This window comes from Benincasa hispida, chromosome 2 (genome assembly GCF_027475165.1).
Source record: "Benincasa hispida cultivar pf3 chromosome 2, pf3_genome.v1.1, whole genome shotgun sequence".
NCBI lineage: Eukaryota > Viridiplantae > Streptophyta > Magnoliopsida > Cucurbitales > Cucurbitaceae > Benincasa > Benincasa hispida.
In genome coordinates this window covers 24,333,794-24,358,507 of record NC_143479.1, presented here as the reverse complement: position 1 = coordinate 24,358,507, position 24,714 = coordinate 24,333,794, and the positions used below count along the sequence as shown (strand labels likewise).

General features: G+C 33.9%; 1 protein-coding gene and 1 pseudogene across 2 annotated transcripts; both read right to left on the bottom strand.

Annotated features, from left to right (window-relative positions):
- Positions 1-1,910: 1,910 nt before the first annotated feature.
- LOC120072008 (peroxidase 25-like) lies at positions 1,911-5,650 on the bottom strand. The gene is made up of 4 exons (XM_039024434.2): positions 5,356-5,650; positions 5,093-5,272; positions 3,193-3,355; positions 1,911-2,508 (listed from the first exon to the last, which is right to left on the bottom strand). Exons 1-4 carry the CDS (start codon positions 5,566-5,568, stop codon positions 2,087-2,089), a joined length of 978 nt encoding a protein of 325 aa, XP_038880362.2. The 5' UTR covers positions 5,569-5,650; the 3' UTR covers positions 1,911-2,086.
- Positions 5,651-7,994: 2,344 nt separating this feature from the next.
- On the bottom strand, positions 7,995-18,911 carry LOC150037748 (potassium/proton antiporter CemA pseudogene; annotated as a pseudogene). Its single transcript, XR_016527807.1, has 2 exons — positions 18,051-18,911; positions 7,995-8,095 (listed from the first exon to the last, which is right to left on the bottom strand). The product of XR_016527807.1 is annotated as a potassium/proton antiporter CemA pseudogene (transcript).
- Positions 18,912-24,714: the final 5,803 nt, after the last annotated feature.

The window sequence follows — 24,714 nt, the reverse complement described above, 5'->3', positions numbered from 1 at the left end:
TCATATGGTAGGTACAACCAGAGTCATGTATCCAGTCAAGCTACCTAAGAGGACTTATTTGGTTGGTTTTTTTCCTAGTAGAGACTAAGGTATCAGAATAGAAGTAGGACCCTTCAACCACTGAGGCTTCTGGCTGTTTTCCTTTCTGATCCTTCTCTTTTTTCCTGATTTTTTCGTTTTAAGCTGTAGCAGTCCCTTATTAAGTGTCATTTCTTCTTATAGTAATTACATCTCAGTTTGGTTTTTGGTTTATACTCTTCACCAAACTGATTTTTAGTCCCTTTAGAATGATTCTGCTTGTTCTTGTACTTAACAAATAACTTCTCTGCACCAGGCTGTTCCTTTTTTACCCTATGAAGCTCCAACTCCCTAGTTCTCAATGCTGAAATAATAACATCAGTGGTAACTCACTCTCTGCCATATTTCAAGGTATTCTTTACCTCCTTATAGACTTCAAGTAGAGAGTTCAACAAAACAAAGGCTTCATTCTCATCGCCAATCTTTTCACCAAGGCTCTTGAACTTAGAAACTATCTTTTTAAACTCTCCAAATTGTTTGATGGTGTTTTAGTCGAATCCATCTTAAAGGTGAAGAACTTTTCCCATAAAAACATCTTGTTAGGGAGATCTTTAATTGCATAGAGACCTTTCAGCTTGACCCACATTTTGTAAGCCGTGTCTTGATCGATCACCTGTCTCAAAATGCTATCATTGAGGTTAAGGACTAAAGTTCCATAGGTAAGTAAGTTCCATATCTTCCCTTTCTTGAGCTGTTAACGTCGGTGGTAGAGTCGATGGGTCTAAAAGGGCTTTATGAGCTCTCTGTTGTCCAAGAATAGGCTTGATTTTGGCCTTCCACAGACCAAAATCAGCCTTTCCATCGAACTTTTCTATCTCAAATCTAGCAACAGCCATCACTGACCTGAAAGAATATCAAGAATGGTTTTCATGAGTATCTTGATGCTTCAAGAATGCTGATCTTGATGATCTTCAAATACTATGATACTAGAATTTTTTGGGTTATTCAATCTTTTCTAGGCCCAATTAATCAAGATCAACACTGAGATGGTGAAGAAATGGCTAAGAAGATCTCTGTTAAATCCTCGATGTTAGATACTCGATACTCGATGGAAATTTCCTTCTATCCTCGATGAGTTTCTGTTCTTCGCTCGATGGAACTCAAAGAGTGTTGATCGTTACTCGATTCTACTCGATGAGTATTAATCTTTACTCGAAGCAACTTGGAGATGAAAACTCTTGACTCGATGCTGCTCGATAGAAGAAATTCGATACTCGTTCAGACTTAATATTATGAAAACGATATGATTTTATAACAAGATTCTATCTTTCATGGTTTGCAGAAAAATTGATGCCGATTGAAAGAATAAAATAAAGAGAAGAAGAAGAAACACACAAGATTACACAGTTCGACCAATAAGTTTATGTCCAATAGAAGATTCACTATCTTTTTCTCTTGAAGATTGCTTATAGCTTGTTGTAGTTTATAGAAAAATAGAAAGAATGGAAAAAACTCTTAATTTTGTGTTCTGATCAGTGATATATATAACACATACCAATTGATCGTTACAAGATAAGGTTAGTTATAAAACTAAACTAGCTAAATAGGTATTTGAGTCACGGTTTTTTTTTATAGAATATTAAAGAAAAAGAGAGAGAGAGAGTAGATTGCATCATCAAGTTTCATAGAACAATCACACATGATTAAAAAAATAATAATAAAAACTTAAGGTGCATCTTAGGCTACACTCATCTTCATGCATCTCATCCAATTGTCTAGTTATAGTTTGCCACTTATAAATTCTTCTTTACTTCTTGTTAAAAGCATTTTTCAATTTTATGTGTGTGTGAGACTAGAATGTGATGTATCTTGAGATACATCAAAGAAAAGAATTTTGAAACGAAAAATCAATAATCATCATATTATTATTTTGTCAAATTGATCACCTTAAACATCGACAACACATTTTTCACAAATCATAGATGATGCTCGACACTTTTTTTAGTTCAACAATCGTGGGAGGTGAGTGAACCACTATCGATTGACTTTTAAGATAGATATTAACACATTAATTAAACCTCGAACATTTTCTCCTGATCTCTCCTTGCGTACCGGTCTTAACCTCAATACTACTCATTTTAATCATAGATTTCCTAAAGTTGTTGTCAAATCTAAGGCCTAAAATTCCTCTTAAAGGGCTAATGTACTTTTGGATAATGCTTTTGGTTGAATCATCATTCCAAAGCCTTTGGTCTGACTCCAAAACTCCATTTCCATCTCTAATGTTTTTGAAGAAACTAAGGTCGAATTTGAACTGGCTGTCTTTATCCAACGCCACCCTTATGGTTGCATCTCCATCTTTGGGGCAAAGTACTTTCAGCTCTGTTAAGAATGATGGGTTTATTGTTGGATCTGAGTTGCCTGTTGCTGTGAAGTTGTGTAGACGATATCTAAAGAAAAGGCAATCCGTTTGCCCTATCGTGTGTGCTCCTGACATACGAGAAATTATTCGATGATATTGTCATAAAGTAGTTGTAATTTTTACATGACGGTTTTGGATTACGAGAGAGAAGAAATACAAATTTATATATCTAAGAGGATTTTCAACAAAAATAAAGTCTAATTATGTTTAGTATTCATTAAATGCACATGAAAATGATTTATAAACAAAACTTCATATGAAAGCTTTTAGGATAAAAATTGCAATACATTACTTATTCAAACGTACGGCAAAGATTGTAAACCTAACAAAAAAATGGATAATATAATTTGATGAAATCAATAATTTTAAAAATTGATATGAGTTCACAAGTTAAAAGTAAATTTTAAATGTTTTTCGTAAATTTTACGTGTAATTTAATTGATTAAAGTATATTTTATAGTTTTATATGGTATCAAAGAACTTGCGTTAAATTTAAATACTTTTATGTAATTCTATTTGTTTCTCTTACGGGAAAGCTTATCTCCAGTCCGACCCGTGATATATCAATGAAATGGAAGTGGAGAGATGATGAAGATACTACGAATATAATAGAGATGTATATCTACTGACCTTAACTATGTATCTTTCTTTGAAAAAGCTCGAGTTCTGGTGTTCGAACTGATCTCATTTTGTATATTGGTAAGATAAGAATTAAATTGAGTTTAAGATGGTGGAAGAGAAAGGTTTATTACCGAGTAAGGTGACGAGGTCTTGTTCGTCGAGGCCTTTTTCTGCAAATTTTTTCTTGTGGACAGCAATGGACTCGAGTGGAGAAGGTAAGTTTTCGGCTTGGGATTTTGAAGAAACTCTTCCATCCCTTCTTCCTGTGGGCACTGACCAACTTGGTCCATTACTCTATAACATGTTAAAAACAAAATTGTTAATAATATATAGCTTTGAGAAAATTAAAAGCAACCCATTTTAATCTTTTCGTTTGCCCATCATGATTATGATTATTTTATTATATACTGACCTTTTCTTTCTTCTAAACGTGGAGCTGTATCTTGAAGCTAATTAGAAGTGGGAGTAGTTCATATATACCACTATAAACATTGTGATTTTTCTAATTTTTCAACGTAGAATCCTCAAACACTAATCTAATGTGGGTGTCCAACTGACTTGTTATATAAGTAAGATTTTATTTTAAACTTGTATTTTTTTAGTCCTATTAGGTCTAATTTTTATGTTGACCCATCTTAAAAGCCCTAGATTTTCTTTTATATGATATGAGAATGATCTAAAGGGAAAAAAAGTGTGAAAAAGAGGCAGACAATCGGAGAGAAAGACAGTACGATTTTTCAACGACAACTTCCATAAAGTTGTTGATTATCAGAGTTTGAACTATTGGATCGTGTTGAAATTTGGCCAGCCTATTCGAGACACATAAGGTCTCGTTTTGAACGGTTGAATCGTTGTTTGGAGGTAATATTTTTCCGTAATCACTGTTGAATAGAACCTATAAACTGAGTGATTTTTATTCTTTTTTATCTTCCAAGTGTTGATCTTTTATGTATGATAATATTTGTGGGTAGTGAATCTTTATATGACTCATTTAGGTTTTTTTTCCCTCAATTTTATCACAATAAGAGAAGTTGACAAGGGTGGATTCCTCACAAGTCTCATGGTTTTTACTCTTCACATCGAATGAGTTTTTCATGTATAATTCATGTATGCCCTTTGTTTTTAGTCTTCCAGAATTTTGTGGTTTATTGTTGTCCATTTTTGGTTGATTGCTTGGTGATTATTTTTTGATTCATTTATGGTGTTTTGAAGAACAATTATTTGACTGATTGTTTTGGAGAAGATCCTAGTGGGTTGTTGTTATATTGTTTGGGTCCTATCATAATCAATGATGGAGTCTCATTTTACCACTTTAAACATCTATTATCCACGACTACAAAGTTAGCTAAGTTTGATAATGAAAAAAAAAAATAGTGTTCGATCTTTTTAAAAACATTTGCTAAGAATTCAAGGGGTGTTTGGGCCTCCAACTTCAAGTAAGTAGAGCGAGCTATGATAGCTCCTCACTGTTTTGGGCTTTAATTATAATAGTTGGTGTTTCCAACTATTATAATCTATAATTAATTAATTACAATATTACCATTTCAAATCTCTCTCTTTTTTTTTTTTTTTTTTTCTATTCATTTTTTATTTCTTTATTTGTTTTAGTGTTTACTATTTTATATCTAAACTAAAATAGTCTGGACCTGAAACTATTATAACTGACAAACTATAATAACTCAACACTCATCCTCTCAAATGTTATCTTAAAAAAAAGATTGAAAATTGTGATTAGAAACATTATAATTTTGAAAAATCAAAATTTTATCCAACAAGGTGTTAGGGATTTGTGGGCTACATTATTTTGTTTTTGGTTTTTTCATTAAAACTTGGAATTCAACTACCGAAGATGTTATACGGAAGAAATTAAGGGAACTCACAGTATAATGCTGATAAGATATATGAATTTATTTCTTCTATAATAAGTGTTTGGTCTAATAAAGAAAACATCCGAACAAAAAAGTTAATCCTTGAGGCGCAGGCTTGAGATATAATATTAAATAGTTTAAGCATGAAGATACGTAATTTTACCAAGTCAACAGCATCACGAGCAGCCAAAGCGAGAATATCAGCACAAGAGACGACTCCAGGACACTCAGCTTCAAGCTCTGCTTTTGCATCTTCTATTACTTCAAACCCTCTTAATCCAAGGTTCGGCAAAGCATTTCTCTCAGCCAAACCACCCGCAATCAACACCGAACCATCACAACCCTGCCAATATAAAAACCATTAATTATTATTATTATACATATATTAATTCTAATAAATTTTAATTTAAATACCAAATGATGAACCTGCACAAAACAGTCGTGAAAATGAAGCCTCAACAACCCAGCTGCAATGGTAGGATCTGTTTTAAAGTACGATTCAACTGTAGCTCTCACTATAGACTCTGCTTTTGGACATGAAAAAGAATAAAACCCATTTCTCAGTTCACCATTTACTGGCAAACCCATCATTAAAATTCCCAAAATTATGAACATAATGCCATCTTTCTGTTCGGCCATTATGCTATATGACAAATGATGATGATGATTTTACTTCTATGTTTATGCGTTTCGACACAAATTTTTCATACTCGTATATATATATGCACACATGCTGTTTTGTTGAGCTACGTTTCTAAACTTTGTTTTATTTTATTGAATCATTTTTAATGAGTGTTTATGTGTTTGATAGTGGAATTACGCGTGGGTTCCATGAACTAAAAGTAGTGGCATGGTATGGCTTCTCTCTAATTTTGTACTTTAATAAATACTAATGGAAAACGGCTTCTTTATTATTCAAAATGTAATGGAAGGTGTATTTCCATGTGCAAATATGTGGTGACAAATACACATTCAAATGAATAAATTATAGCCATTGGTCAGTCCACTTATGTTGATCGATTATTTTTTATACGATATGGTGGTTATATTGAATAACATGCTTATCAACACGTTTTGTTATAATATAAATCGACGAAGAAACTTTTGTTGGGATTTGAATCGGAGAATTAGCACTTAATACACTTGAATTTTTTGGAAGGAAGATGTTTTATTGTACCGTCCGAGTTTAGGAAGAGTACATAAATGAACTGAGATAACATTCAAATGTGTGCGAACTCGAGGTTATTAAAATATGTGGTTAAAAAAAGCTTCAAAGAATCCGTAGTTAGTTACTATTTATACTAACAAGGTGTATATCATCCTTTTCAATGACTTAATCATAAAAGCTTCAAAGTTATAGTGTGTTTGGCTAGGAGTAATTCTATGTTGTGTGACCTCTTAGAACTTTTCAATGAAGCATGCAAATACTACTACAAAAACTATATTACTTGATGTTTTTTTGCAGTCAACTATCAGTATTACTTGACATTTTTGAAAACGTCAAGTAAGCCCGTATCAAGAATAAGAAAAATTTTGTGACTGGCTAAAAGCATCAAGCTGTAATTTACTTGATATTTTATAACTGTAAAGTATATGACATATAATTCTTGACATTTATTGTCGATCAAAGTTTTCATAACTTGACAGTTTTTACTTATCAAATGTAATTTCTTCTTGATACCCAAAAACTAACAACTTCATAATTACTTGATACGTTTTGCTTATCAAGTTTGTATGTGTGTGTGTTTTTTTTTTAAAATGTATTATTAGAAATTACTTATGATTGCTCCAGTTTTGAGATCCAATAATGATATAATTTAATTGAAGTGGATAATTATTTATTAACCAAATAAACAAACAACACATATATTTAAACAACCTAAGCATCAATCAACCCCAAATTTCCACCATTCTAAGAAAGTTCATATATTTTGAACATATATATTGTCATATGACAACCTCATGTTAACAAAGTTCATAACAAAGTTCAAATGAACAATTTCTAAGTTTAGAAGAATATGAACCCCATATGAAGAATTTCAAAAGTATAACTAACTATCAACCCCATATGAACAATTCCAAAAATTACAACTATCAATCTCAGGTGAAGTAGTCATAGCCAACTTCTGCTCACTATGCTCCTGCCTCCACGAGAATAATATAGTTCACCTTGAACTTGTTGCTTTTAGCACCTACATATATTGAAATAACATATAAAAAACCACAACATATAGATTGAAATAATTTAAAAATTACCAAACTTAAGCACCACAACCTACAAAGTTCTAAAAATATAAGGAAAAAGTAAATGGTAACATGATGCACAAACGTAACACGAAATACAAATAAAAAATCACATTTGAGCTTGAAACTAAATCATTCTTTTGAAATAAAAACATTGAATGTGGTTACAAGTTGACTCGTACATTCATAAATATGAAGCTCAACTCAAACTAAAACTATCAAAGACATTGAATATAATATGATTTGGGAGTTTCAAGCCAAAAATGCGGTTAATCAAGCTACAAACTAAAAAAAAAAACTATATAAAAAACAGTAGTAAAATGGGATGAATGAAGTACTTCCAACGAGATGTCATAGTTCTTGAATGCCTTTTTACGAAAAGATATGGCAATGGAACTAGGTCCTATAACAAAATATACAAATCATATGACTCCTTAGAGCTTTCACACATAATATAAATATATCAATTCATAATCCTAAATCAAATTTGAAAAAATGTTTAGAAACAACCTTAACACTTAGTTTGAAGACTATGAATCAGGTTCCAATTAGAAAATGAGAATTTTCAAGAATGAGAAATGAATGAAATATTAATTAATATGCAATATACCATCAATTCTTCCCCAAGAAGTCAAAATAAATGTTGTTCTTGAGCACTACAAAAATGAGAAGCACATCTACGATATTATCAAAATAACAAGATTAAATAGATTCTTACTGGAAGAATGCAACAAAGGATTTCAAAGAGAGATTTGTAGAATTTCTAAACAACAACATTAGACAAAAACCTTAACTTCATACTCAAACCATGGAGTTGACTTCTAAGCTTTCCAGTTAAACTGAGAGCAGCCCACAAGAACCCCAGAAAAACTGAAGGGGGTGGGTTCAATCCCATCGTTTAACATCTCTAAAAACAAAGTAACTGCCATCAAAGAATAGCCAGCTTGCAAATAACCAGTATTCAAAGAATTCCAAGTGACTACATTTGTAAGATTACTAAAACGACAACCTATATGGGTCAACATACCTAGCCATATTCTCAATTTAGATGGATAATACAAAAAATATCCCTTCACGGGACAACTTTTTTATAGGAGAAAACCACTTTCTGAATGCGGTTAACATAGGACCCCAACGCACTTCCACTATAAACCTCAATATCGTTACATCCATCACAACATGATAAACAAATATGCAAATACAGATAAAATACATTCCTAGTTTATAAAAGAGTAAGTTCCTAATCTTTTAGGCGCCCAAACCAAAAAAATAAAATCTTCTATTGACAATTATGAACCAGAAGAGCATTGCACGTTCAAATTACAATGGAAAACTATTGCCGCAAATAAAATCAATTTCTCACAAGCGGATTGACATATCAACTAAGACTTTTATATATATCTATATATAAGAAATAACAACTAAGATTTCATTTCATAGCTTACTCAGATTTTACAGACTTTGTCTTAAACTGCTCCTGTATGTGCCTTATAAGATGCCCATTTGCACCAATAACTTTTTCTTCTATTAGCTTCCAATAAATTAAATTGAGTATACCATTTTTTATGTTGCAGAGTAGCTAATAAGATTACCAAAATGGCAATTTCATCAATGGAAAGAGAGATTGAGAAATCCAAATAGTAACCTTGCCCTTCCTTCCTGATGCATCAACTCGATCCCTCAAATTCATCAAACAATTGATTCCTACGCGAGTGAGAATCGTAAATAAACCAAAAGTCAATCCCCCTAATAGTCTCTAAAAAGCCAAAAGTTGCACAAATCGGTAGCTAATTTTATCGTAGGGTTTGTCAATCTAAATAATTTCGCTATCTCAATTACTAAAAATATAAAAAAGAGTACAGGATTAGAGATGAAACAAATAAATTGTTCATTCATTTCCAAATAGGTCTAGAAGGGAAGGAAACACGCTGCTCGTGCACGTCATGTACAAAGAAGTAGAAGGCGAACATGATTCGTGCGTGGGTTGCTGCAGCTACTCGTTGAATGCTCAAAGTTGGTTGATCTGTAAATGCCGATGAGGAAGTCAGTCGAGAGCCGAAACTATCATGAATAGAACGTGGGGACATTGAGAAGGAGCCATCGGAGGTAGGTTTTTGGTATGGTTTCCGAGTTTTGGGGGCACTTCTCCCAATTTTTTATCTCTTTAATATATGAAACCATAAAAAATTAAACCACAAATTACTTGACATTTATAAAGTATCAAGTAAAAACAGAATGAAAAAATCCAGAGATTTTTGTCAACCTCTGCTTTTTTTCATTATTCTTGACGTTTTTCATCAAATTAACATGTTACTTGATTTTTTTTTATAAGAACATCAAGTACTCAAAAGTTCCAAGCGTAAAGTAATACAACTTTTGTAGTATTTAAGTACGAACAAAACATGTTGGAAAGACCTATGTTGGTTTGTGAGGGATAGATTTCACTCTTAGAAAGTAGTTCAACATGATAAATAAAAATAACTAACGGTTGCTAAAGTGATGTTATTAGTCGGAGCGGATTTCTTCGCTAAAATTCAGACCAAATAATTTAACCGTATTCACCACAAAAAACTGCTAGTCTTAATGGAAAGAGTCGAACACAAGGTGCCTTAAATTCTTAAATAAAGTGTTTTCAGTCCAACAGTAACCAAATGGGGGTTTTGTGAAAGTTGTTTTGTTGTAAAAGAAAGGAAATTGCATAAAATGAAATAAAATGCGAAAATTCAATTTGAGAATGCCTAGTTTAGATTCTAACAGAATTCACCTATTTGATGCATTCGAGCACAAAGTTCTCATTACTAGAGTCATGCAATTAAATTTGCGTAATCGAGTTAATTGGAACAATCATTTAATTTGACCTAATAAACTAATTAGACCAATTTAAATCAATGAACATCATGCAAATTCAAATTGACCTAATTACATTAAGAACTAGGGAAAAGTTAGGTTAAACATTCAACAAGGAACAACCTTAATTAAACATTCGGTTGATTCGGTCCTAGATTGGTTAGAACAATGCTCATCTAGGTGATTTATAAGCTACCTTAACCTATTGCTTCTAATTGATCAACAAAAGATTACATGTCACATATCTAATACCATTCAAAAGGGATAATAAATATTCCCAAGCATCTAATGAAATAATCATAAACATAAGATAAACATAATCGAAATAAAAATTACAAATCTCTAATTCGAAATCTCATGAATACATCAAATAGGCAAAAAAATCCTAACAAACCCAAGCTAGAATGAATACTTATGCATAAGTCAACATGACTATAACATCAAAATCCTAAAGAAATTCAACATGATTGAAGCTAAACTTGCCAATATTTGTCTAGCACAACACTTCAAGCTATCTCTTGAAAACTATCCTAATGAAGATAAAGAAGATCATCTAAGTTACATATTATAGATGTCATACTCTTAAGTGGTTGACAACTTGATGTATCTAATGATATCAACCAGGCTAGATCTATCTTATTCAACTAGTTTGGTAAGTAGATATATGTCCAACATAGGAAAAAGTGTTGGGAATGTCCTAAAACTCGCAATTCGTAATATGTGAAATACATTCTATTTATCAATAAAAGTATTATTAAAATTGCATTCTATTATAAAATCCAATAAACGAACCCACGGCTATAGTATGAATGCTTTAAGTTTATGTAGAGACATAAAAGAGAATCAAGTTATAGTATATAGCCTAAAAGGTCTATAAATATATGAATGAGATTGGGTACCTCATCCTGGGAACACTATAGATGCAACCCACCTTGTATACTGATACAAACGATGTGATCTCAAAGTCGTTCATGTGAAGACATGTGAGTGGAGGTATCCTATGTAAAAGACGTTTGCATAAGACCGGACCATGAAATAGTCACTCTTCTTTTAATGGTCATTTAATGTTAAAATTGACTATTTCATGCGATGACCTAAGGTAACTCGATCTTAATCCTTAGCAAATTATGAGCTCCTATTTATTCGTGATTCTCCTTTGATATGCATAGGTGAGAGTAGTTCAACAACACTGCTCAATAAGCCTCCCATTTTGGGAATAAAATCAGATAGATAGCTGGGGACATACCCCTCCAAGATGGAATTCACTCCTACCCAATTTAGGGATAGCAGATAGATTGTTCTCTTAAGTACCGATTCCTGGTCTTGAATAAAAGAGCTCCACCATCTCATAATTGAGAGGGACATGGTTTATTAGTTGGATTATAAACCAATTGTTCAATAGAGAATCAATAGTGACCTAAGGAGCAAGAGGTATTTATAGGGGTAAAACGGTAATTTTGAGCTAGATGTAAATACGAACGACTTGTGAAGGATCGGCTTATTGATTATGGTTAAATGATCAAGTGGACAGAAATATATCTACAATGAAAAGAGTGCAACTATCGAGCTATAGTTATATATCCCGGTAGTTAATGAATATTGATTAATTCGAATTAAAGAGTTTAATTAATTAATCTCAAATCCTGGGAGCTCATGATCTGTAGGTTCATAAGGTTCCTCTACTAGCTCGGAAAAGATTAAACCTTGGATTAAAATATTGAGTGAATTTGAAATGTTCAAATTCAATTTTTAGGGTTTGGATTTGAAATGTTCAAATTCAGTTTTAGGGTTCTGATAGTTATATTCCATATAATCAATGTTTAAATTTATTGAAATTAAACGTATTTGGAGAGTTAAATATATTTAAATAATGATTTAAATATTGATTATGAATAGGATCCATGTTTAAATTAAGTGTTTTATTAATTTAATATTTGATATTAAATTATTATTATTTAATTAATTACATTTATTTATTTATTTAAATTAATTTCATTTTTAAAAGAAGAAATTCAATTTTAGAAATTCAATTTAAATTAGATTTAATTGAGTTTTAATAAATTTTATTTTAAAATGGAAAAAAATTAGAATTTAAAAAGAGTTCTAAATTGTCAAAGTGGATTTATCCTAAAATTGGATTTTGAGTGGATTAATCAATAAAATAACACCTAGCCCACTTGGATAGTGCTAATTGAAGTGTCAATCAGCTGATCCTTGTAGTGCTTGCATGAATTAAATGAATAATACTTCAAATTTTTGGAATTTGGTGCATGCAATCAGAGTTTTTAGAAATTATGTAGAAAGTTTTTTTTTTTGTTTTTTCAAACCATCTCCAATCCACTCCTAATTCCTTCTCAATTTAGAGTTCCACCACTCAATCCAAGGTTGATAATAGTATAGAAGATACTCTTGGTGGTCTACTGAAGAAATTGAAGGACAATTTCGTGGATATAGCAAGGACCAAGTGGAAATCTACAAAGGTATTCAAGTTAAAACCATTTCTATTGAAACTTTGTGTTTTAACATGCTTCTCACTCAAATTAAGTATAATTAAAGTGCTTAATGATTCTGTTAGCTTGCATTTTAAGCATGTTTACTCTATCAAAAAGGCACTAGGAAGCCACAAAATGGATACTAAGATACCTTAAAGGTCTCAACGTGTTAAACTACTGTAAAACCAACTAAAACTGAACCCTATGACATTTTTGGGTATGTTGATTCCGACTATGGAGGAGATCTAGAAAGAATGAGGTCTCTAAGCGGATATATGTTCCTAATTGGAAATAATCTACTCAGGTAGAAAGCCATACTATAGTTAGTAGTGACTTTTTCCTCCATAGAAGCAGAATACGTAGCCCTATCCAAAGCAATTAAAAATAATGGTTGTGGCTTAAAGGCCTCCTAAATGACTATGGAATTGCACAAAGAGCAGTGAAAATATATTGTGACAGTCAAAGTGAAATCCATTTGTCTATGAATCAAACATATTACAGTAGAACAAAACACATCGACATCTGATACATGCCATGAAATGCATGTTTTTGAGCCTTTATTATTGTAATTCTACTTTGAAAAATGGATTCTTGCATGAGTTTTCCTCTAATTTTAGTCATAATATGTTAAAATGAGCTTACTAGGGGATAATTGTGTTGAAAAGATGTTATTTTTTTATTTGGAGCTGATCTAGTGAATTTTGATAGGTTTTTTTTTTGTTGTTTCTATAGATTTTTGTTTGATGTGCCTACATTAGTGAAGTGATGTGCCCGCATTAGTGAAGTGATGCACTATCATAAGAAAATTCTAATTTTCTAGATTCATGTCCAACCAATTCTGGTTGCTATTTTTTCGGTCAAAGTTATTATTCAATGCTTAAAATGATGGGAAGTCATTTAGAATACGATTTTAGGTTATTCCTCAACTACCTTGGCTTATATGAAGGAGGATAAGTCTCCCATTTCAAACAATAACTCTCCATCACCGAAATCATCACCTTTCTTTACCGTGTCTGTGATTTTGATCAACCCCTAGGAAATTTTTTCAGCTTCTTAAGTTTGCAGCCGCAAGAACAAAAGTTCCTCTGAGCATAGTGACTCTAGGTCATCTCATCCCATGAAAGTATGTGGTGAAGAGCGATTCTTTCTTGAAAAAAAGGGAATCAACCTAGAGAAAGACTAAAGAATTGAGGACATGCCCCAAGACCACTTGAGTTGTATTTCTAGCATTTATTATTCATTTATTTCTTGTATTTTCTCTTTTCTTTTCACCTGTCGAACATCATCTTGTAGTTATGATTTATGATTTCATGAAGGTCATTCTTTTATAATTAGTCATTAGCTAAATTCTCTAAGGGGTTCAGTTATGTGGATACCCAAGGGTTTTATGGCTTGAGCAATGCTTATGTTTCATACCTCTTTGACTTACACATTTCCTTTGTTGAGTTTATGGAAAAATATTGTTAAGTTAATCTGACCACTTAATTTAGCAATCTAGTGGAGTTCTAATGCTAAGAAGGTTAGAATATAAACTGATGTCACAAAAGGAATATGAGACTAGGAGCCTAGAAATAGAAAGATCGGTTGCCTTAAGGGACGCCATAGGATAAAGAATTTGAACTTGAATTAATCTAAGCCTCAGCTAACCATAGGAACATTGTGCATTAACTGCTTAGATCTCCTAAAAGAAACTTGACACAAGACAAAATAGAAGTAGTTTTCTGTTCATGCATGTTTCTTTGTCTTGGTATGATGCAACCACATCACTTACAATATAAAACCCGAAAGGTTGGAAAATAATTATATCCCTATTCAACATTCCTATTTACTGCTTTTGTAAACATTCAACCTCAAAATCACTCATTTTTCGGTTACCCGTTGGTTTGCATCGAAAAGGTCTTTCTTAGAAAAATTGAATTGCATGAATAGTCTTGTGGGATTTGACTCTTAGATTACTCCAAGATTTATTACTTCACCAATAATGTATGCTTTCACTTTGACCATATTTATTATCATTTTTATCACATATACAAGTTTGGTCGATCAACATCAAATTTCACTTCGTAAGAGATTAAATAGAAAAAGAAGAAATCGAAGTTTTGAAGGTACCTACATCAGAGAATGTTGCAGGTTGACCAAACCAATAGCTTGATTGAAATTCACTCACTACCTTGAGTTGATTGGTTTCACTGAGAAGACATGACACCAAACAGAGAAGGGAGTAAGGTTTTTTTTAATCAAAACTAATTTTCATTTCAAAGGGAAATTTGTAGAAAAATAACCTATATTTGTATGAAATTGAAAATCAATAAGATAGTTTTTGGAAATCAACAAAAATGCATGTTTTAGAATATAAATAGAGATTAATAGTCGGCATGGATGTTAGCATTCTAATAGTCGAACCACTTTAAAAAGTAGTTGTGTACTTTCTCCTTATTCTTACCTTCATATTCTTCAACACAAAGATCTTCATGAATCATTGTTGATAATTGTTACATCACAGAAATTAGAAAGAAAAGGATTAATTCAAGAGAGAAAGAAATATCATAGAGAAGAAATTTCTTCCAAATTAATTTTCTTTCTTCAATTATGCAGTAAAAGTAATTTTGTTGCATGTCAAGAGAAAAGAGAGAGAGACATGTCTAAATAGAAGGAATTACTTTGAGGTTGGAGTATGATGAGATGTTAAAATTGGGTCAACCTAATTAAGATATTCAGATGCATTTACTAATCACTTTTTTTTTTTTTAATGAGATAATAAAAGATGTGAGACCAGGAAGTGCGCAAGAACAGTTCAAATAGATTGACACATCTTTAGCACCCTCATCATACCCCTGATCCAAAAGTGATGCATTTATTTAAAAAGAGAGAAAATAATATAGAAGGAATGTACATAACTGTAGGAGAGCTCAAAAATCATAAAGAAAATACAAAAAACGAAAAGCCAAAAGTTAGAGGAAAGCTTGTCAATTAAGAGCTATAGAAGACACAAAATAATTATTAAAGAAAAAAAATGGAGGCCTTTCTTGAGCATCATAATTACATGAGCTAGAGGAGAGATCAGAAGGTGCACCTAGTGACCTAATAATCCTTAAGGTTTTCTCTAAATTAAAAGAAAAAAAAAAGAACATTCGTAATTATAGTGATACTCATCGGTATATTTGATCAAAATATGTTGTGGTTTTTTTATACTTCTAACTAATGTGATACCTCATGGTTGCAATAATAATAATCTTAGCTGATGACGTGTTTTTTATTTTGATATTTTAAGATGACTAGTCACATAGACCACAGATGTTAAATAGGATATTGATGATTGGAAAATGGAGGTAAATAAATGTGCGTTCATCGTTCGTTCTCCACGCGTTGCTGGTCATATGTTGGACTAAAGGATATGCAATATGCATCTAAGAATTTGTGCAATGACCATGCATTCCTGCAATAAGTTTTCTTGCTCTCACGCCAAGTATAACGAGATCGCAAATTTCTCGGGTGATCCGAGGTCGAACTTAGGAACTTGTAGCTAAATGTTATTAAGTAAAGTGTTTGCGACGAAGAATAAAAGAATATTGAAGGTTACGGGCTATGCGCTACTCCTACTTCTAACTAACAGATTAAGCAGTGGAAGTATGACTATGAGAGATAGAGACATGACAACTATTAACGCGTAATAAAATGCATGGGAAAAATAGATAAAATGGCGGGGATGACTTCACCACATCACTAAGCTTGATCTTAAAGGTAACCCTAGCCAACATAAGCTATGCGATTATGCTACACACACTTAACAAAGATGCATGCAATGTATATGCAATAGTGTCGAAAGGCCTTATGTCTAAGTCTCTATTCTTGCTTGTGTGCTCTCACACATAAATAAGATGACCGCATACCACTGTATCCTACTTCTTGATGCATGCAATATGACCGCATAATTTCATATCCTATCTATAGGGTGCACACGCTGTGTAATAGCAAACAAAGCTTATCTCTAAGCCTCTATTCATGCCTATGCGATCCAATCTGACTCTCTCAAGCCTAGATTTTGTTTTTAGACTACTCTCTCAAGTATCCTAAATGATGAATGATGTGCTCATAAGACAAGGTAATCACATAAACATGGTTGACATAAGATTGTTCCTATATCTAGGAACACTGCTTATATTGCTTAATGCGTTCCACCACTTACCCTCCCCGGCAATTAGCTACCACTAATCAGCTCTAGACAAGCATTGCTATAGCATCACACTAAGCAAATAGGATTTTCTCACAACACTCATGCAACGCACACCTCTCTGTGGTTTGCTACTTGCTTCATATGTCTATGCCACATGATTAAGTATGCGATACTCTAGTAATCTTACTTAGTCTTTGTAGTGAAAGTAAAGGATGATAAGAAAATGAAGATGGAATCGAAAGAAATAGGGAAATTCATTGATCATAAAATGTATTAATCTCTTAAACCATAATGTAATACAATACAGAGATAGAAGAGATATGGAGGGCCAGATGGGCAATGTCTTGTGTCCATCAGATGTGTGTCAAGGCTGCCGGTGGTGTCGTGGATGGGTGGTGGAGTAGTCTCTCTCGAGATCTATCACCGATGGAGCTCTGGTCGTCACTCGGAATGGTAGAAGGAATGAAGAACTGTCAAGACTATCTTCTCACGCTTTCGTCTAGATCACAAGGATTTTTTCTAAGGTAGAAGCTCGAATGATTTCATGTTATACTCTGAGGCTTCTATTTATAAAGCTTGATTGTCGACAGCATTAATGGTCTTTCTCTGAAATTCTACTGCTAATGGTGTGATGGGCCTGCTCTGAATCTCTGCTACTAACGCGTGGTAGGTGAAATTTCAACATCACCTTTTGATGCTCCCAAGGTATACGTTCGTGCTTGGTTTTCGAAGTACTAACACATTCCACCATCTTTATGTTCATCCCTCTATTATGGTTATTACTCCATAGCTGCAACCTCTATGCAATGGACACATGTGGTTAATGGCCGCAACATCCATGCGTCGAACATATGTGTTCGCCTCTGCGATGGTGAGATTTGCCGCATGCGATCGATTCCTGCATTAGCTACAAAAATAAGCAATTGGACGCAAAATAACGCATAATAGTGGGTTAGCCGAGATTCTCATTGTTGATCAATGCAAGTTCACACTGCATATTCTACTTAACAGCCCTCATAATTTTAAATAAAAGGCCTATAATAACGTACATTTCTACCCGTCATCACACCCACAAATTTAGAATCATGTTTGTCCTCAAGCATGCTTTGTACTCAAGAAATTCATAATTCACCCTCTGGCTTTCCTTTGCAATGACCAGCCTCTCAGAATATAATTTACTCATACCTCTAACCATGGCAGCAACGCTTTTCTCAACCTTGGCTACTTCTTCAAAGAAATCTTTTATAAGCTTAAGTTAGATAAGTCTCTGCTCAAAAACTTTTTACTCATGCCCCATGCTTTTAGCTTTTAACAATGCGTTCGTTTAAAAGAATTCAAAGCTTTGCAATTTATTATTAGAATACGACGTTGAACCTGGTTACGCTCTTCATTTTGGCTTGGCCCCACGGGTGTCATGTAGACAGAACCAATCATTAGTTCCCAACCATGGGGCGAATGGAATCCTATACATAAATCAGTTAATAAAAGAATAGAAAAAGCTTTTATTGTGTTGCTTAAGTTATATAGGAACTCTTGAACCCAAGAGTTAAGAATAACAAGTTCTTCATTACCAAGAATAGAATAACCACTTAGAATAACGAAACAGATTATATTTGTCGAGAAGTGCAAAATCGCATGGATACGATCCTCATTGTGCATCTTGATCAATTGGATCGTTTCTTTGTAGATTCCGATACGAAGCTTTTGTAGATGTGTTTCTGGGTATTCCTTTAGCATTTCGTCCAAGAGAAAGAGTTCCTCTAATTCTATAAGTTTTTTTATAATACTCTTTTCTTGAATATCATTCACAAAAATTTCGGATTGACCAGTATTCCACCAATTAGTAACCCAAGATTCTAGGCTTTTATTAAATGAAAGAGAGATCCACCAGGGCAAAAATACTATAGATGCAAGATATAGAAGGGGAATGAATGCTTTCTTTTTTGCCATTTTTTCGTCTTTGATTTTTTAATGAACTCACTTCATTCGTTAACTCTCTACACTACTAATATTTATATCAAATATAAGTTCTATTACAAGTCATATGGATACTATTATGAATCTATTCCCTGTTTTTTAGTTTTGTATTTGTGATTCATTAGTTAATCCTTGAATTTCGAAATAATACAGAAAGAAAATACCAAAGAATCCACTTTTGTTACTGTGGAGTTGATTTACATACGCATCAAAATTTCGGACAAAGACAGTTTTCTGGCTGTTCGGTATACATCTACTTTGGGTCAAATGAGCATTCTGAAGAAATTCCAGTTAAGTTATACTATTACTATGGTCTATAAAAAAGACTATTCTTTCATTTCAGTTTTATCCCTCTTTCTACGAACTAAATTCATTATGAACTTCATTTTTCAAAAAACATCAATTGGTACACGCAAGAAATAGGCCAATTCGGCAGCCTTTTGCTCAATTTCTCGTGGGGTCAGATTCTGATCGGTAGCTTTAGACAGGTTTCTTTTGAAGTGGATACCTGAATGCCAAGTATGGCTCGTAATAATCTATCTTCCGGGGCATAGATGATTCTTTCGCCATCTGAGGCGTTAATTTACCTACTAAAATATCGCCCGTCTCCACCCACGATCCCAGCATCACAATTCCATTTTTGTCTAAAGTACGGAGTAAGCGGGCTTCTAGATGGGGTATTTCGTTAGTGATTCTTTCAGGTCCATGGCTTGTCACATGAGTTTGAATTTCATATTTCCGTATGTGGAAAGAAGTATAAATACCTTCATATACCAAACGCTCGCTAATTAGTACCGCATCTTCAGAATTGTAACCGTCCCATGGCATATAATTCGGCAGCCTTTTGCTCAATTTCTCGTCCCTTCCCATTGTAATTGTAGGAGGGAAAGTAAAAAAAAAAGCTAACCCGAATGAAAAGAGAATGAATCAGAGTTTCAATCAAAGATGGATTCCACTGAATCCTAGTAATCGACATGGTATGTCCAGATCGACTAAACGAATAGGAGTAGGAGCTAGTTGTTGACCAATCATTCCCGGATAAGCTCCCGGCTAGGCATCAGGAGAAGACTTCACTACAGCACTAACTACTTGGAAGGGAAGTCAGTCTTCGAGTTGCAATAGACTGATCTTTCAACCTTTTTCCAACCCGGAGTGAGTCTGTCCAAAGAAGCTCTTAAGAAGCGGAGTTTCACTCGACAAAAAAGGTTTGGACTGAAGACGGAGAAGAACGAAGATCGACTGACTTCTAGTTGCATCGGATCTAGAGATCTGTTGCCAGTTCCGATAGAAGGAAAGGAGTAAGGTTTAGGCTTTACCCAATAGTTGTTGAACTCGAGGTTGGTAATAAACTGAAGCTGCTCAGTCTTCTAGCATAGCGGAGTGAGATATATCGAAGAATGAACTTAGCCTTCAACCACAAATTGGGTCCTTTAGGATGCCGATTGCCCGTTTGCGGACAGCAAACTTCGGTTGCATGCCATATTCAACTTAACTTTTACCTTGGCTTAATTTTTCTTGTGCCAGACAGAGGAGTTGCGCTTATGCGTTGATCTTGGCCACTTACATTCGTTTTGGCTTACCTGCACGAGTGTCATACGAAGTATCCAACTACGGGTAAGTGCATTTCACAACTTAACTCTTATCAGCTTGAGTTTCCCCTTTGCGCTGACAGTGGAGTTTTTATTCCTGAACTTTTTTTTTTTAAATAGTATCGCAATGTGATAAATGCATTTTTTCGGGACCGCTGCCACCCCCAAACTTAGAGATTGGTAGCGCTCTTGTCGAAAAGCTAAGGACAAACTCATCAAGAATGCGGTAACAAATGTTCAAGCAGAGGTTTTCACATAGCAAAACTTAGACTGTCAAACCTCGAAGAAGTTATTAAAAGCGAGGTGAGCCTTGCAATTTTTAGTTAGTGGATTTAGTGAATTATACTTACCATCATAGATGCAACGCAAAGGTAGGAAATCGAACAAAAGAGAATTTCAAACGAATAATGGGTACAAGATAACAAGAAATGACCTTCAAGTAGAATAATACTTGTGGCCATGCTTTAAAATTCATGTGGTCACAGCCATGCGTCGAATGATTGAGAGGATTCTTCCATTGTAACTTTGTACCGAGGAGAATTATTGTCGCACCTATAAGGAGCAAATGCACCACATCCAAGAAAGCAGCCCCATATCCAAAATAATAATAAAACTAAACTAAACTAGAAAAACAGGGTAAAGATAGAGTAAATGATGTCCCTGGAGAAATTGGAGTGATGCCATTGCAAGGAATTTTCCATGCAGGAGATTGTTCTCAACTGCTTAGGTCAAGAGACTCGCCCTGACCATTGGAACTTCCGACAATTGTTGGGCGCATGTTGGTCGACACGCACTTATAACAGCCTTTGGCTCATGCGACTGATTGCCTTTCTATCTTAAGGTCAGTACTGGCTTTCGACATCGCCTACATTTCAAATATTATCTACAACTTGGTCGCACAAGCTACAATACTCCCAAGGTAAAAAGGTTGCCTGCGAAAACACAAAACTCAACAAAATATTAGCTGCCAAGTCCCCGGCAATAGCGCCAAAAACTTGATGATTGGAAATCGCGGTAAATAAATGTGCGTTCATCGTTCGTTCTCCACGCGTTGCTGGTCATACGTTGGACTAAAAAATATGCAATATGTGTCTAAGAATTTACGCAATGACCATACATTCCTGCCATAAGTTTTCTTGCTCTCTTGCCAAGTATAACGAGATCGCAAGTTTCTACAAAGGTTGACATCTATTCTATGCATGCACAACTATTAAATCGATTTGACTTAACTAGTCTCTACAAAGGTTGACAACCAATTAAAACTGAATCAATCAAGCTTCCTAATTATTAATTAAGGTTAGAGAGATAAATCCTAACCAAACTATATGCTCTGAATTCTATTGGGTTCGATAGTGTCCATATAGAATTAAAAATCAAATGCATGAAGATCAAGGATTCAATTATGCTGACTAATTGATTGGACAACCTAATTTAATTAATCAATTTGTTCTTTGAACTTAGGTTGAACATGCATTGCTAAGATTCAAGTCCATATATAATTATAAATCTAAGCATTCACATTCAATTCTATGCTACCAGAGTAAATTCAAGCATAGGCAAACACAAGGAAATGTGTGAGCTCGAAATTAACTAGAAAAGACATGCAATTATGATATGGTCATTAGTCCAACACATAAAACACAAATCTAACTTACATCAAGATTCAAAGAAAGCATGAAATTGAAAAATACGAATTTAATCAAAGAAATCTCAAGAAATTGAACGTAAAGACTCTTGCTCAAAGAAATTAAATGGGAATTACCTAAAAAATTCATAGACTAACTCGAGATAACGATTCGATCCATCGATTACAACAAAAAATAAAATGTAAAACCTAAGCTAAGATGCTAAAATCTTAAGGGAGAAGAAGGAAATTGAAGCTTTAGTTCGGCCTTCATGAAATCTGCCTCTCTTTTGACCTAAATTGAAGAGAAATATATATAAGAATCAGGCGTAGCATTACAAGGCTAAAAAGAGCATTGCAATGCTTATGTCAACACAACCCTCGAGCTTTAGAGTGGCATTACAACTCTAGCGTGACACTGCATTGCGCGCACACATTAGTGGCATTCCGTTAAAAGTACGTAGCAACGTGATGCTCTCGGGTAACGTTCCAACGTTACCCTACATTCATATGTTTTGCCTTTCAACATTGCACTTGAGCGTAGAACAAGGTTGCGACGCTTCAGTCACAGGCATATTGGTCATTTCTTCTCATTTGAAGCACGAATGCTCAAATCACCTCTAAATTACTTCAAATTAACCTCGTTTGAAAAAAATTACTCGATTTTACCTCTTTGGTGCTCAGTACCTATAAAATAGGATAATTAACATGTTAATTTCATTAACAAGCCTAAATTAAGTTAAGAATTATAGCTTTTTCTGAGAGTTATCAAACACCCCCAACTTACTTCTTGTTCATCCCAAGCAAGGTAGAATGACACATTCACACAAAAATATGCTTGCTCAATCACAAGGGTCCTTACTCTAGTCTCAACAATCTTCAAAGATAAGATTTGCAACCAAAAATGAAATTCGATCACAATCAATCAACGAAGCACATTTTAAAAACATTATACTCTATTCATGCATGAGTGAGTCCAAAGCCCTACTATTTAAGCACGCAAAACCTAAAATGGCTTTATAAGACTCTCAATTTATTTTCCCCCTACTCTACCTCGAAGATTCAAGAGCTGAGTTTCATAGACTCAATAATGTAATGACACACTTAAAGAAACCAAACTTTTATTCTATTTTTTTTCCTCATTTTCTTACTTTACACAAAAGAGAAACCCTTATCTAGAAACATCACCTTCGTTTTGGCTTATCCACACGGGTTACGTGAAAGACACCCAACTACGAGTATTATCTCCTAATAATGTGTTGAAGCTTACTCATTCCTAGGGGTACTTTAGCTCAGAGGGATACTATGGGTGTCATAGCTGCCCCAGGTTAATCATAACCTCAATAAAGAAGAGTAATCCCCTAAAAAAGATAACATACAAACTTGTTTTTATTTTACAACATGCTTTGCCTCTTACAAACTTTCTTTTACTATACAACATGCTTGCCTTTTACAACACAAAATAAGAGTTTGACAAAAAATTAGGCATGCATTACTAGGTGAAACTTTCAGTCACTTAACACTTATCACCTAGGTCTTTCGAAGCAATAACAAAAATATAAGCCCAATAATACAACTCTAAGCATACAGAACCTAATTTTTTTAGACAAAGGACTTAGCATACATGAGAGAGATTTTTTTTTTTAAATGGCTAAAAATAATGATCATACTCTTAAAACATAATTTCATGCAAACCTAATCACAAAGAAGGTGTCATCAACTACTCATCATAACAAACCAAGCAAGAGAACAACCAAGTAATTCAAGCACACAAACATTGTCTGAGCACAACGCTCAAGGACTTTAAGCTATCATAACAGACCCCAACACCCTACTCATCATAACTTTTATCACCTAGCTCCCTCTAGGAAAGACAAATTTTTTAACGTCGGTTGTTTAACATGAACTGTCCTCTATCAAGGCACAAATAAATTATTGTATTTCTCTGGTCTCTTCTTAGATGAGTCAATATAGCCTAGTAAGGCTATAAGGCTCTGCATCTTTTGAAGAGAACTAGATAGATCGAATTTGGTATTTTTTACATTAGTAAATAAAAAAAGATAAAAATAAAGAATCAAAAGACTCAAGCGACCCAAAAGAGTTGAAATAAAGAAAAGACTCAGACTTTTGAGAACAAGAAAAACTAAACTAAAAAATAAACGATATACTAGAGGGTAGAATAGGGCGAGGTCTTTTAGCCTCTAACTCCGTCACCTGGAAATTGACGGTTTTAAGCTCAGATTCTTTATTGTCCTTATAAACTGGCTCTAGATATGGCATGTTATCTTCTAACTCATGTTCAATATCGACATAGGTTACCTCATCGCTGCACACGTTGGTAATATCATAGGCTGTGAATGGCAAGGATTCGTGTCCTCTCTCAACTGAATCAGAAGATTGAATAACCGAGTCTCTCAAACTTTGAAGATCAGTTTCACACTCAGTCTGAAAACTAAAGCTCTCCTGCTGGAGGTTGTGGATCTCTTGCTAAAAAAAAGATTGTTATCGGTAAGTTGTCTCATCACATCTTCTAATGACATACCTGAGTCGGTGGTGTGAGCTTGCATTGACGTGTCAAATGTGGCTGGATGCAGATCATAGTCGCACTAGTCCCATCCTAGGTTTCTATAGCCATAGGACTCGTCCTATCTAGGTTGATGGAAATCGTCATCCATATAATTAGGATAACATCACATGGAGTAGTCTCGTGGCATAGGGCTCCATTGAAAACTTGGGCATGCTTGCTTAAGGTGATCAATTCTACATGCTTGCACTTGTTGCAATTTACCTACAACCAATCGGCTAACCAAAGAAGTTAACTCGAAAAGTTGACCTTGA